This window comes from Onychostoma macrolepis, chromosome 05, assembly GCF_012432095.1.
Source record: "Onychostoma macrolepis isolate SWU-2019 chromosome 05, ASM1243209v1, whole genome shotgun sequence".
NCBI classification, from domain to species: domain Eukaryota; kingdom Metazoa; phylum Chordata; class Actinopteri; order Cypriniformes; family Cyprinidae; genus Onychostoma; species Onychostoma macrolepis.
Genome location: NC_081159.1, coordinates 19,936,819 through 19,950,253, shown reverse-complemented (window position 1 = coordinate 19,950,253; position 13,435 = coordinate 19,936,819). Strand labels below are relative to the sequence as shown.

The 13,435-nt window shown below is 39.0% G+C and overlaps 2 protein-coding genes across 3 annotated transcripts in view; one reads left to right on the top strand and one right to left on the bottom strand.

Moving 5' to 3' along the window:
* Nucleotides 1-122: 122 nt before the first annotated feature.
* LOC131540407 (neuferricin) lies at nt 123-3,429 on the bottom strand. The gene is made up of 4 exons (XM_058775178.1): nt 3,002-3,429; nt 2,780-2,920; nt 676-862; nt 123-577 (listed from the first exon to the last, which is right to left on the bottom strand). Exons 1-4 carry the CDS (start codon nt 3,297-3,299, stop codon nt 400-402), a joined length of 804 nt encoding a protein of 267 aa, XP_058631161.1. The 5' UTR covers nt 3,300-3,429; the 3' UTR covers nt 123-399.
* Nucleotides 3,430-4,540: 1,111 nt separating this feature from the next.
* The window catches only part of zzef1 (zinc finger, ZZ-type with EF hand domain 1), a 40,054-nt gene continuing 31,159 nt past the window's right edge, over nt 4,541-13,435 (top strand). Inside the window, exons 1-14 of one of the 2 annotated variants that reach the window (XM_058775841.1) lie at nt 4,541-5,292; nt 6,599-6,743; nt 6,895-7,089; nt 8,048-8,231; nt 8,349-8,548; nt 9,367-9,577; nt 9,970-10,086; nt 10,347-10,525; nt 10,658-10,756; nt 10,969-11,060; nt 11,232-11,377; nt 11,659-11,764; nt 12,229-12,447; nt 12,602-12,672. In XM_058775841.1, coding sequence (XP_058631824.1) covers nt 4,804-5,292; nt 6,599-6,743; nt 6,895-7,089; nt 8,048-8,231; nt 8,349-8,548; nt 9,367-9,577; nt 9,970-10,086; nt 10,347-10,525; nt 10,658-10,756; nt 10,969-11,060; nt 11,232-11,377; nt 11,659-11,764; nt 12,229-12,447; nt 12,602-12,672 — 2,453 coding nt within the window. In that variant the 5' untranslated portion in view covers nt 4,541-4,803. Of the gene's footprint in view, nt 5,293-6,598; nt 6,744-6,894; nt 7,090-8,047; nt 8,232-8,348; nt 8,549-9,366; nt 9,578-9,969; nt 10,087-10,346; nt 10,526-10,657; nt 10,757-10,968; nt 11,061-11,231; nt 11,378-11,658; nt 11,765-12,228; nt 12,448-12,580; nt 12,673-13,435 lie in introns of both variants that reach the window. The other variant, XM_058775840.1, reaches the window with a different exon arrangement.

The window sequence follows — 13,435 nt, the reverse complement described above, 5'->3', positions numbered from 1 at the left end:
CAGGTTGTGCTTTTTTGTCTATGTGACAAACCTACAGTTTGGCCTCTGTTTAATTTTTCTGCACATTGTATGGTATCTGTATGCTCAGATATTTAGCCTGTCGCCGCCTCTAGTATCCTTTTCAAGAAAGGGAGGACAACTTTACATAAAGGATGATTGAAAAAAATCCACAAAATTGTCTTTTATTGAGCAATCTTGATTTTCTGGCATAAGTATATGCCACAAACTGCAATGAAATTTAAGTTTTAATTAATTAAATTAGAAACATAACTATATAAATAACAAGCAGCATCAGTCACTTGGAATGTGCCTGCTACAATAAGCTCATCAAAAACATTTCTATGAAAAATTTGTCAAATGAAATACAGTGACTCTTATAGTGTGATGAATACTTGTAGCTCAGTCTTTAGTGATACGACAGGACTCTGCATGAGGAGGACAGTCTTTGTACTCCCTGAGGTTTCGGTTCTCAGCGTGAACAGGATCTGACAGTTGGATGCACACACATCTGGAATGGCCAGACCTAGGGGAGAAAAGCATTCTGGGTACTCCAACCCAGTCCCTGTGAATGCCTCCACTACAAAAAAAATAAATAAAAGTTAAAGTTGTTACATTTTTAGGAAACATACCAAATGTTGGCCAAAGCATTGATAGATTAAAAAGTCTAAAAATTACCTCATTGTAGAGCACCATACCCGTCCGCCACTGGCTTCGCTCCACTCCGAGTTACAGGCTGGGTACAGCTGCATCTCACTCTGAGCCTGGGCCTTTTTCTTCAGCCCCTCAGACAAGAAAGCCTCAACATGTAACAAAGCGTCAGTGGGTTGCCCGGTTTCTGTGTAGAATCGGCCTATCAGTTTACCTGCAGCACAAGGGCCATACAGACAGACACCTTAAAGAGACAGTTCACCCTGAAATTAAAAATCTGTCATCATTTGCTCTAAAATATCATAATTATAAATAATAATATTTACATGCATAAAGACAATAATACAAAAATATTATAAGAAGGTTACAATAAACTAAAGTGCATTCTATTACAATTATTACATCACTGAAGGGTCTTACAAGCTATATACAGGTGCTGGTCATATAATTAGAATATCATCAAAAAGTTGATTTATTTCACTAATTCCATTCAGAAAGTGAAACTTGTATATTATATTCATTCATTACACACAGACTGATATATTTCAAATGTTTATTTCTTTTCATTTTGATGATTATAACTGACAACTAAGGAAAATCTCAAATTCAGTATCTCAGAAAATTAGAATATTACTTAAGACCAATACAAAGAAAGGATTTTTAGAAATCTTGGCCAACTGAAAAGTATGAAAATTAAAAGTATGAGCATGTACAGCACTCAATACTTAGTTGGGGCTCCTTTTGCCTGAATTACTGCAGCAATGCGGCGTGGCATGGAGTCGATCAGTCTGTGGCGCTGCTCAGGTGTTATGAGAGCCCAGGTTGCTCTGATAGTGGCCTTCAGCTCTTCTGCATTGTTGGGTCTGGCATATCGCATCTTCCTCTTCACAATACCCCACAGATTTTCTATGGGGTTAAGGTCAGGCGAGTTTGCTGGCCAGATAAGAACAGGGATACCGTAGTCCTTAAACCAGATATTGGTTGCTTTGGCACTGTGTGCAGGTGCCAAGTCCTGTTGGAAAATGAAATCTGCATCTCCATAAAGTTGGTCAGCAGAAGGAAGCATGAAGTGCTCTAAAATCTCCTGGTAGATGGCTGCGTTGACTGTGGACATCAGAAAACACAATGGACCAACACCAGCAGATGACATGGCAGCCCAAATCATCACTGACTGTGGAAACTTCACACTGGACTTCAAGCAACATGGATTCTGTGCCTCTCCACTCTTCCTTCAGACTCTGGGACCTTGATTTCCAAATGAAATGCAAAATTTACTTTCATCTGAAAAGAGGACTTTGGACCACTGAGCAACAGTCCCGTTCTTTTTCTCCACAGCCCAGTTAAGACGCTTCTGACGTTGTCTCTGGTTCAGAAGTGGCTTGGTAGCCCTTTTCCTGAAGACGTCTGAGCATGGTGACTCTTGATGCACTGACTCCAGCTTCAGTCCACTCCTTGTGAAGCTCTCACAAGTGTTTGAATCGGCTTTGCTTGACTGTATTCTCAAGCTTGTGGTCATCCCTGTTGCTTGTGCACCTTTTCCTACCCAAATTCTTCCTTCCAGTCAACTTTGCATTTAATATGCTTTGATACAGCACTCTGTAAACAGCCACACCTTTCAGTAATGACCCTCTGTGACTTACCCTCTTTGTGGAGGGCGTCAATGTTCGTCTTCTGGATCATTGCCAAGTCAGCAGTCTTCCCCATTAATGTAGTTTCAAAGAACAAGAGATACCGGAATTTATACTGTAGGGATGGTCATTTATTCAAACTCAAATGTAAATATTCTAATTTTCTGAGATACTGAATTTGGGATTTTCCTTAGTTGTCAGTTATAATCATCAAAGTTAAAAGAAATAAACATTTGAAATATACCAGTCTGTGTGTAATGAACGAATATAATATACAAGTTTCACTTTTTGAATGGAATTAGTGAAATAAATCAACTTTTTGATGATATTCTAATTATATGACCAGCACCTGTAGGTTATTTAAATAATTCAAATATATCAACACCTTTCCTAAAAATAAAATGTATTTTCTTTCAAGTTTGTTTATGAATATAACATTATGTAAGAAATAATAATAAAATAGTTGGAAACTCGCTATGAAAATGGTCATCGAATGTACCCACCTACTGGAGTGTAGTCCTTCTGATAAAATGACAGCCAGTCATAAAGAGCCACAATCTGGGAGTCAGTGAAATCCGAGACATCGCTACTTAAGCCAACCTCTGTGAAATCGCCTGTAATAAACGCCCTTGATGCGTCTTTCGCTGCTCAAACAACACACAGATTTCAGCAATGTCTATGCGTTAGCATCACTCAGTGGCCTGTAAATTGCATAGTGAACTAACCTGTAAAGAAATGATAACCGCCGCCAGGGCCGTAATGTTTCCGCCCCTTTTCAACGTTAAACACCTGTCCTAAGATCGCCAGGTACAACCCTTTACTGTTCTCTTCTCCGTTGTATAAAGACAGCTCATCTTCGGTCAGCATGCGCTCCGGAGCAGATGCTGGCCCATCACTGACCTGCTGCCGCAGCCACGACTCCAGCACATTCGCAACACTGCCGTAGATCGGGAATGTGAGCCACTCCGGCACCGTCCATACAGCCAGGACCATTGAAATAAAAGCTACTAAATATTTCAGCATCGTGCATACAGTGTATAAAGACGAGGAAGAAATGTCAAGCAGTCAGCATTTAAAATAAGAAGCATTCCGTACCGCACAACACATCGGTATTAACAATATCACATTTGTCATCATGTTTCCGGGTATGTGACTGCGCATGCGCAAATCTATTGGGGCAATATAAGCTTTTTTATATATTTATAGCTGAAAGGTTTTTTGATTCAGTGAACTTTAATTAACACTATAGTCTAGGTAACAACCGAAAGAATAAAATGTGAATTAAAATGTACACGCAGACAAATTAAAAAAATAAAGTAGGCCTACACAGAATTCATATAAATATGATTTGGCTCGTGATGGCCTTTTAATTGAAAGAAACTCTAAACTGTCAAAGTATAGCCTGGTTACTCTCAGAATAAGACTATGAAATTAGTCTATTAGTAAATGTATGAGATTTTGTATGATAAATCTTAAAATTATTTATTTTTTATTTGCCAGTTGAAATTTCAAGTGTTTGAAATAAAGTTTTATTTTTTTTACATTCAGTACCACACGAACAAGAGCTATACATAGTCACATTATTAACAACAAAAATCGCCAAAAATTCAGTGCTATTTAAAACATTACTTGCTTACAGTTTTTATTTATTTATTTTTTCCTTATTTATTTGTTTGCTTGTTTTCAATTTGGTTAGGTTTACGTATAATCCTAAGTTATAAGAGGTAAGAAATTTGGTTTTCAAAAAGCCCAATATTTTATGTGGAATTTTTCTAATAAAATAAGCAATTGTAATATTGTCATTGCATTATTCTTCATATTCCAAAATGTGATTCTTAAAAAAATAAAAAAAATAAAAAAATCACATCAAATACAAAAATCACACATTTACATTTAGTCATTTTGCAGACGCTTTTATCCTAAGCGACTTACAATTGGGGAATCACACACCCCAGTTTCCTTTTATTATATTTTTATAAATCCCCCCTCCAAAAAAAAAAACTTAAATACAATCTAAATACAATTATAAAACAAATGCATTTTCCAGTCAACAGAATATGCATATGAAATGTTCAGCTTTCCAAAACATGCATAATAAATCCTGTAGTATATCCTTTTAACTTTGTTACTAAAACAACATTTGTTTAGCATTTTTTGACATTAAGATTTAGCTTTCCAGGTGACCTACAAACTGACATAATCACTGAACATCAGCTTCGAATATGAGCATTTATTTATTTATTAAAAATGACAAAAATATAATTCAAAAGAATGATCTGCCAATACTGGAGGTAGTACGCTAGGGGGCGTGTTTACAGCGCAGCGGGCGTCGCTGAGCTCACGGAAGGGACCAAAGTTTTTTGCTGACAAACATGACGTCAGCTGGCGGAGCCCGTCAATGCGGTAGTGACAGCGGAGGAGCGCACTGACTAGAAAAGCACACTGGATTAATCAACCCTGACACTAAAACTCAGCTTCAAACCTGGGCTGAAGGCGATCGGAAGAGAGCCCGAGGCCGCAGAACACCATGGGGAACGCGGAGGGAGGCTGTGGCGCGGGGAGCGGCGACGATGAGGACGTAGAAACGGAGAGTCCCGTGTTCGCTGAGGGCAGCCCGGCCTCTGCGGCCACAGGCAACAGGGCCGGCAGCGGAGGAGGTGGTGGCGGCGGCGGCGGCGGAGGTGGTGGTGGTGGTGGAGGAGGAGGAGTAGCAGCAGCAGCAGCGGCGGCAGGCTCCGGTCCGGGGAGAAGCGGAAGAGGTTCGGCGAACCCGCCGGCCCCGAGCTATGGACTCCCCACTCCTGAAGCTCTGCTGGAGCAGGTGAAGCTGCGAGAGGCAGCGGCCCGTATGAGCGACTCATGGGTCGCCATTTCGGAGTCGGTGCTGGCGCGAAACGAGAGTGCTCTGGTGCGCTGGCTGGAGGAGCGGCTGAGCCGCGGAGAGGAGTCCGTCACTCTGGAGCAGTTCTGCGAGATGCTGGAGAGCAGAGACGCGCCCAGAGATGAGTGCGAGGAGGTGATCAGACAAGTCACTCAGATGAGCTATGACCTGCTGTAGCACAGTGGTTCATACCAAGTCTTAGCTGATAACTGAGAGTTTGCAGGTTCAAGACCAAAGAAGGGTGGTTCATGAACTCTCACTATAGTTCACTTCAGCAAAACGTCCCTGTCACCTAAATAACTTATAAGTAAATAAGTAGTAGCTGTGACAAACAACTCAAAGTTGTGTAATTGACTACATAGCTTTCTCTATACTCTTGAGTGGTTACATTTCTATCTTTGTATCACACATTTGATAAAGGCTGTTTATTGGCTGGTTTACTTTCAAACATTTCAGCACATCATAGGACTGTCGTATTAGATTTGCATTGTCTTTCTTTTTTATTGGTAGATACAGGCTTTGATTACACTGACTAATATTGACCGCCGAGTAGTCCGACTCATCTAGTGCCAGTATAGATTAGGTCGTGCTGTGCTGTACTTGTCAATAAAAGGGTTGTAAAAAATGCTGTAGCAAATGAAATTTGGCAATAACAAATTACCTTTTCACACAGATTTCTACAGTTAACGTATTGATTGCCAATTTGTATAAGCAAACTAAGTGTTTTTCTATTTTACGTATACATATTGGCAGTAAATAGTCAGAAACTCAGCTGTAGAAATCTTTTTTACATTTTAGATTTGGGATTTACAGATTTCATTTTTGTTAAAGCTAGATATAAACCGTAGAGAACTTTAGTGTGCATCCATAATCACAGGGCCCGGTACAATGTCCCCACTCCCCCCAACCCTGATTAAATTTAAAACCTATCCAGAGTAATTGATATATTGGTTGATACATTTTTTTTTTTTTTTTTTTTCTGGGATTGCCTCACTGCACACTTTCAGAATCCTGACAAATTAAAGTTGTTCAGTCACATTACTGTGATTGTATCCATAGTGTGGTACTTTTATACATATATCTTGGTGCTTAATGATTGCTTAATGCATGTACTATGTTATTTACATGGTATTCTAAGACATATTAAAAAACATTGTTGTACTATGGTATATTTTGTTAGTGTGGTGCTTTCTGGAAGTGGCTATACTGATTTAAACATGACTCGCATTCATTTGCTTTACAAATGATTCACATGCTGGCTCGAGTGTGTTTTATATAGGTGAAATGGACAACTGGTTTGAGAGAGCTAGAGAGACTAGTTGTTCTTGTCCTCCTTTTATTTTCTGTTTGCCTTCTCTTTTGTGTGATACCTCAGCCTAATATTTGTGTCACAGAACGTACAGACAGAAAAAAATTAATCTCTTCCATTTGTGCTCTTTAGGCCTTTGGTCAGTTTGATGCTGAGGGTGATGGGATTGTTGATGTGGAGAACATGCTCATGGCACTGAAAAACTCCAATGGAGCCAACCTGCAGGGAGAACTCAGTCATGTGATCAGGCAGCTTCAGGCGTGCTCTTTGACACCAGGTGGGGAAGCAGACGTGAACGTTCTTGTTTATTTGAATGCAATGGTGACACAAGCTCAGATGTCCAAAGTTGACCATGCCAGGTAACTACGCAAATGATTCTCATTGTTTGACCCAGTTGTTGTCCTCTTTTACCCTTCATGCTCATCCAGGGTTTGTGGATATCTTCTCCAAGTCCAAGGACCGTCTCAAAGCACATGCTTCCAAAATCCTGAAATTCTTGCACCGGAATCGCATCCCCAGCAGCGCTATCCCATTCCCTGTGCTGGAAGGCTACAACAGCATCTGCACCATGAGGTCATCTGTAGTGCAGGACTTCCTGGATTACCTGCTACAGAAGGAGAAAGGTAAATGGCGGTTAGTGGGCAGAGTGGTAATAACAATTATATAGTGCTGCAGGGATGAGATATATTTGTAAGCCAACCCAGAAGTGAGAATCACCCTGGTTCCTGTGGACGCTGCTGTGATGTAAGTCAAAAACGGTAAATACCCAGTACATGTCAAAGCAGTTGTAATAAAAGCAGTTACTCACACCTGTGTGTTGCGCCAGTACTGTCGGATCTAATATAGTCGGCGCAGCATTGTCTTTTAGTTTCAATCTTTCTGAAAATCCTGCATCAAATTGTGTCTTTTTTGTAAACAAATCCGCTGTAAAATGAAATTAACAAAGGACCGAGTTCTTCCTGATGCGGTCTGGAACTTCATTAAAAATAATGTTCATCCACTCGTTCCTAACATTGGGATCAGAAGGAAGGCAATGCGAAGACTGTGTTTTTCCATAGTTTGGCACTGCACAGCGTCTTGTATTCAAAGCATCTTTATAGTTTGGTTTCTACGTAGATGTGCATTTACCCCTTTCGTTATTTACCTACTATATGTGCAAATCGGTGGGCGGGGCTAAACGGGTAGTGATGTAGAAGCAGGCGTTGATCTTCTTCTTTGGAGGCAGTGTTTAGCCACACTTGGCACATTCTACAAGCTGTCGTTTTGGTAGATTGGCTTCATTATAAGCTGTGTTTAGATAAACAACAAAGTTTTGAGTTCTGAAACTTACAGAATGTTTTTATAGTACAGTGACCTCTTATGTCAGAATTTCAGGCATTTAATCAAAAACCCATTCAGAACACATGCAAAAATGCTAACTCATTTGCTAGTTATAGAGCTCATTCTTGCAGCACTCTATTGGAAAGAATACTTAATTTAGCAATTTTGCTTTCGTGCTGCTAGAGGTACAGTTTACTGTGGATAAAATATGGGAACATTTTTCTTCATCTACTTTGCATATTCTACTGACTCTTCTCTCAGATCTAGACATCCAATACAGAGCTGAGCTCAATCATGACCCAGATGTGGATAAAGTTAAGGTGGTCACCCAGTGCTACAGCTTCATCGAGGCTTCGTCCAATAGTGCAGATATCAACAAGCTGACCAATGGTGAGACCGTGTCTTTCTGGCAGTCGGACGGTAGCGCTCGCTCACACTGGATAAGGCAAGCTGCCCATTTCATTGGTGCATTTTCATGGATTTAAAATATAGCTGTTGATGTAACACATTTTATTACCTTCGCTAAATAACTAGTTAAATATTACCCCCTTCACTTTCACAGGTTAAAGCTGAAGCCAGACATAGTTTTGAGACGCCTGGCCATTGCGGTAGCATCTAATGACCACAGCTACATGCCGCAGCTGGTGTCTATAGCTGTAGGAAAGAACCGGCGCTCCCTGCAGGAGATCAGAGATGTGAGGATCCCCAGTAATGTCACGGGTTACGTACCACTACTGGATAACGCCAACATCAGCCATCCTTGTGAGCATACACTTGTATAACAGAATCTTCTGTTTGAAGTTTAAATTTGTACACTACTATTCAAAAGTTTGGGTTTTTGAAAGAAGTCTCTTATGGTCAGTAAAACCAGTAATGTAGAGAAATATTACTACAATTTAAAAAAAATGATTTTCTATTTTAATATATTTTATAATGTAATTTATTCCTGTGAGGGAAAAGCTGATTTTTCAGCAGCCATTACTTCAGTCTTCAGAATCACATGGTCCTTCAGAAATCATACTAATATGCAGATTTGTTGCTCAACAAACATTTCTTATTATCAGCGTTGAAATATGTTGTTCTGCTTAATATTTTTGTGGAAACTGTAATACATTTTTTCAAGATTCTTTAATGAATAGAAAATTCAAAAGAACCCAATTTATTTGAAATAGAAATCTTTTGGGACATTATAAATGTCTTTACCGTCACTTTTGATAAATTTAATGCATTCTTATTGAATGAAAGTATTAATTCAATTCAATTCATTTCAAGTTTATTTGTATAGTGCTTTTTACGATACAAATCGTTGCAAAGCAGCTTTACAGAAAATTAAGTTTCTACAATATATTTATATATTGTAGAAACTTAATATATTTAACTATTAACATCTTTAAAAAAATCTTACTATCCCCCAAACTTTTGAACGATAGTATATATGTACACAGAAGTTGCATGCTGTGAGTGGAATATAAAGAGAGACTGTGATTTCTGTTTGTTCCAAGTATATACTACTCTAGTCCTATCAACATGAACGTTAGTAGTCAAAAAGCCCTTACGCTGATCTTCCTTTTGTCTCTCAGATATTCAGATAAACATTAAGCGCTGCCTTAGCGATGGCTGTGACACACGTATTCATGGTCTGAAGACAATGGGCTACCAGATTACCAAGAGTAAAGAAGTTTCAGTATCCGACGCCTCGGCTATATGGTATCTGTCTCTCCTCACATCTCTGGTCACCGCTTCCATGGAAACCAACCCTGTGCTCGCGCAGACCGTCCTACAGAGCACACAGTAAGTCAGGAGAAATGACTAATGAATATTGCTTCTCATAAAAGCATTGCAGTAATATTTGTTGCGTTATTGTCACAAATTTGATGGTAGCTGTATGTTTCGTTCTCTGTTTTGCCTAGTGCATTTTGATTTGAAAATTTGAATTTAATTTGTTGAGGCATGTAGTTAACACTACTATTACCAATTACCAGTACCAATTGGTACTTTTATTCACCAGTGATGCATTAAATTGATCAAAAGTGACTTTTGATAATGTAAAGATTTTGATAATGTTATAAAAGATTTCTATTTCAAGCAAATGTTCTTCTTTTGAAATTTTTGTTCATCGAGAAACATTTAATTTGGTCAGAGCAGTGTATTTTACTGTGTTTTTTATGCTTTTTGTTTTCTAGGAAAGCCTTACAGCACATGCCGCCCCTGTCCTTAACACCGTCTTCAATGGAGTTCCCCAAATTCCTCTCTGCAAACATTCTGGAAGAGGTGGACGGCTTTTTACTGCGCATAGCAGAGTAAGAATCAAGCTCAGCTCAACTCAGCATGTTTAAATCTGTTATTAATAGGTCAAAACAATGCTGACGTGGAGGGCAATAGTGGCAAAGCCCTTTCGGTTTTAATTATACAATACGAGTTAGCCAGATAATAATGGAAAACATTCACTTCTATCAGTGAATAATTACAGCTGTTTCATTTGAACGTAATTGGACACTCTGCCCTTCTCTGCTGAGCTTAACAGAAGTGCTTTGCTTTCAACCGTGCTGTCTCTCTCTAGCTGCTGTGTGTCTCCTGACGCTGAGCTGACTCTGTTAGCGTTTGCTCTGGCTCGAGCCAGCGTGGCTAAAGTCCTCATCTCTTTGTCTGGTATCTGTGAGCATCTGGACTCAGAGTACAGAGCTTCCTCACTGCTGGCCTCGATGGCGTCTGTCCGGTTAAGACTACTCTACCGTAATGGTAATGCACAGTGGTTCCAAAGGATTTTTAAAAATGTAATAACTAATCAATTTTAATCAAATGAAAAAAAGTTAACGGTAACAACACTAATCTAGATGTTTTTTTATTTTATTACTGTTCATGTAAATTTAGGTAAACCCATCCAGCTCCATCTGCAAGCATGTGATGTGAAGAGTAAAGAGGAGAAGTCTGGCCCAGAAAACATGCTGACGGAGCCCAACACTGGAGATGGTATGGTCTTTTGGATGGGTATTTTGATCGAGTGCTTCACAGTCAGATAAATCACCAAAGTGCTGGGGTGAATAGCAGCTGTGTGCTTTAAAAGAATAGCTTTCTCTGTGGAGAAAAGCTGTATGGTTGAGCTCTTTTTTTAGGTCATCTGTATTGCTTAGAAAGAAACGAATGCAAAGTTGACCCTTTTAATGCTTCCTTTGTACCTGCAGGTTTTCTGACAGAGAATGGAAAGAGGAAAGCCAGTGTGATTCTGTCCACCGAAAACCAGAGCTGCTTCCAGGTCACACAGATCAAGATAAAAGTGAGAGAAGCTTTAGTACACACTTGAGAATTGTGCTTTATACTTCTTAACCATGAAATTAGAGTGTGTTCTGTCAGTATGGTAGTCAAATAAATGTTCAGTTGGAAACATACAAACTGATTTGATCTACACATTCTAGTTTTAAAGCTCTGCTGTGTTCCTACGCTTCAGGTGCGTAAAGGAGCTATTGGTGCTAAATGTGGCTTGGTCTTTGCCTACAATGATAGCGAGGCATTTGATGCAGATAAACACTTCAAAAGATTCAAAAAGTATGACAGCTGGGACTACAAAGACTATAAAGAATTTGTCCAAGACAGGTATGTCACAGTGATTTGTTGTTGATTTGTTTATCTAGACTTAATATAACATTGTTGTTCATAAAAGACAGCCAATATTGATCACATGAACTTTAAATGGTGCTTGTTTGAATAATGACGTGAGAATGCATTGTTTTGCCCAGTGTATGCGAGAGTGTATTTTGGTCTGTAAATTCAGTGAGAATGTTTCTGTGAGTCAATTGACCTCTTGCTGTTATCTGCCTCTGTTCCTCACACACTGTCACGTGTATTACATTCACAAACAAACACACACACTCCAGCACAAGGATACCAGAGACCAGTGAGGACGAGCCCATTGGCTGGTTTGAGGTGGAAGAGGACTGGAATGACGTGGAGATCAAGCTGCAACAATGCAGAGTGTCAAAAGTATGGATTCTTTTTCTTTCTTTTGATAGTCTGCTCCTGACATCAATCGAAAATCAAAAACACAAAAATCGTGGTTATGGTAACACACAATTGACAGTGAACAATAAAATACAGACGTATTTTAAATATAGACGTGAGACAAATTTTTAACTTTTTTGTCATGACAAAATAACACAGTAGCTTTCCCACAATAAGTGCAAAAGTACCAGAAAGGTAAGTGACGTAAATGTGCAAAAAAACTTAAATCCATTACAGTATGTTATTAACTCTGGGAGTTTGTCTGAGTGAAATGTAGGGCAGAGACTTGGTTTAATCCATCAGTTGTTGATTCGATGGAGACGGATCTTAATGTGAGCTTGCAGTTGATCATTTCAAGTGCAAGTCTATCATTTTGATATTTGAATGAAATATTATGAATTCTGAAAATTAATTAACATCTATTCTTTTTGTCTTTCTGTATGTAGTTTCTGATGGTGAAGTTCCTGTGCGCTAGGCAGGACACGGCAGAGAGGTTGGGGGTTCAGCAGATGAGTTTCAGTGGTTATTTGTGTCCAGACTCCGAGCGGCTGGAGGATGTGGAGGATCTGAGCGCTCAGGCCGAGGGGAGCGTTTCAGGCCTGGTTACAGGTCTCGCACTCATGAAGAAAACCCTTTATTTCATCCAGCAGCTCACCAGAGATATGGTACACCCACCACATGTCCTCTTGCGAGTGACCTAATTTATTCAAATATAACTGAAATTCGTAATGCATTTTTTCAATGAACTTTGCATGCCTCTCTAAAGAGAGCTGTATAAACCCTGAGCCTATGTTACAGGATGTGTCTCTGTCCAAGCAGAAGTCCCTACTGGACTTCAGTGACCTCAACCTGCTGCTGTTCTGGGACTTCTACCACAAACTCAGATCTATGTGAGTGAAGCTGTAATGAGAATTTATGTTTCTATTAATATGTGCATGGATTTTATTTGAATAGGATATTATTATAAATAGGATATCATTTTTACTGCACATACGGTGGGGTTACAGAGAGTATATGTTAAAAATCATTTTACATTGTGGCATAGACTTTCTGACTTTCTATTTCTAGGCCACTAAGCTGATAAGTTCACTGATCATGTGACTCTCTCTACAGATGGTCAGATGTTCTTGCTTCCTGTAGATAGATTTTTCTGAAGTCCACTTGACATAACATTTTAAGCCATGATGGCAAAGTTCTATGGTGTCACATGCTATACTTTGTAAAACAAAATATTTTAGAAATGATAAATTAGAGATTACATGGATTATTTGTACTTTTCAAAATACAGGTGTCCATTTAAAGGATCATTTAAATTGAACTAATGAAGGCAAAGGTGTTTAAAACTAGACAGTAAAGAATACTTTTTAAAATAAAGACTAGACACAAAGTTCAGACTTTGACATTAGAGTAGTGTGGCCTTGTCCATGTAAAATCATGCTACTGTTTAAAAGTTTGGGGGTCAAAAGAAGTCCCTTATTCTTACCAAGGCTGCATTCATTTGATCATAAGTAAAGTAACAATGTGAAATATCTTTACAATTTAAAATAACTGTATTCTATTTTTAATATTCTTCAAAATGTAATTTATTTCAGCAGCCTTCATTGTCACATGATGCTTCAGAAACCATTCTAATGTAATGAGTTGGTGAAACTT

Bases quoted from the DNA above. Each gene is read 5' to 3' on its own strand.
- LOC131540407 (XM_058775178.1), bottom strand. From the start codon at position 3,299: ATGCTGAAATATTTAGTAGCTTTTATTTCAATGGTCCTGGCTGTATGG. The intron at 863-2,779 runs GTGGGTACATTC...CTTGTGCTGCAG, and splicing joins GAAGGACTACACTCCAGTAG to GTAAACTGATAGGCCGATTC. The intron at 578-675 runs GTAATTTTTAGA...TTTTTTTTGTAG, and splicing joins GTATGGTGCTCTACAATGAG to TGGAGGCATTCACAGGGACT.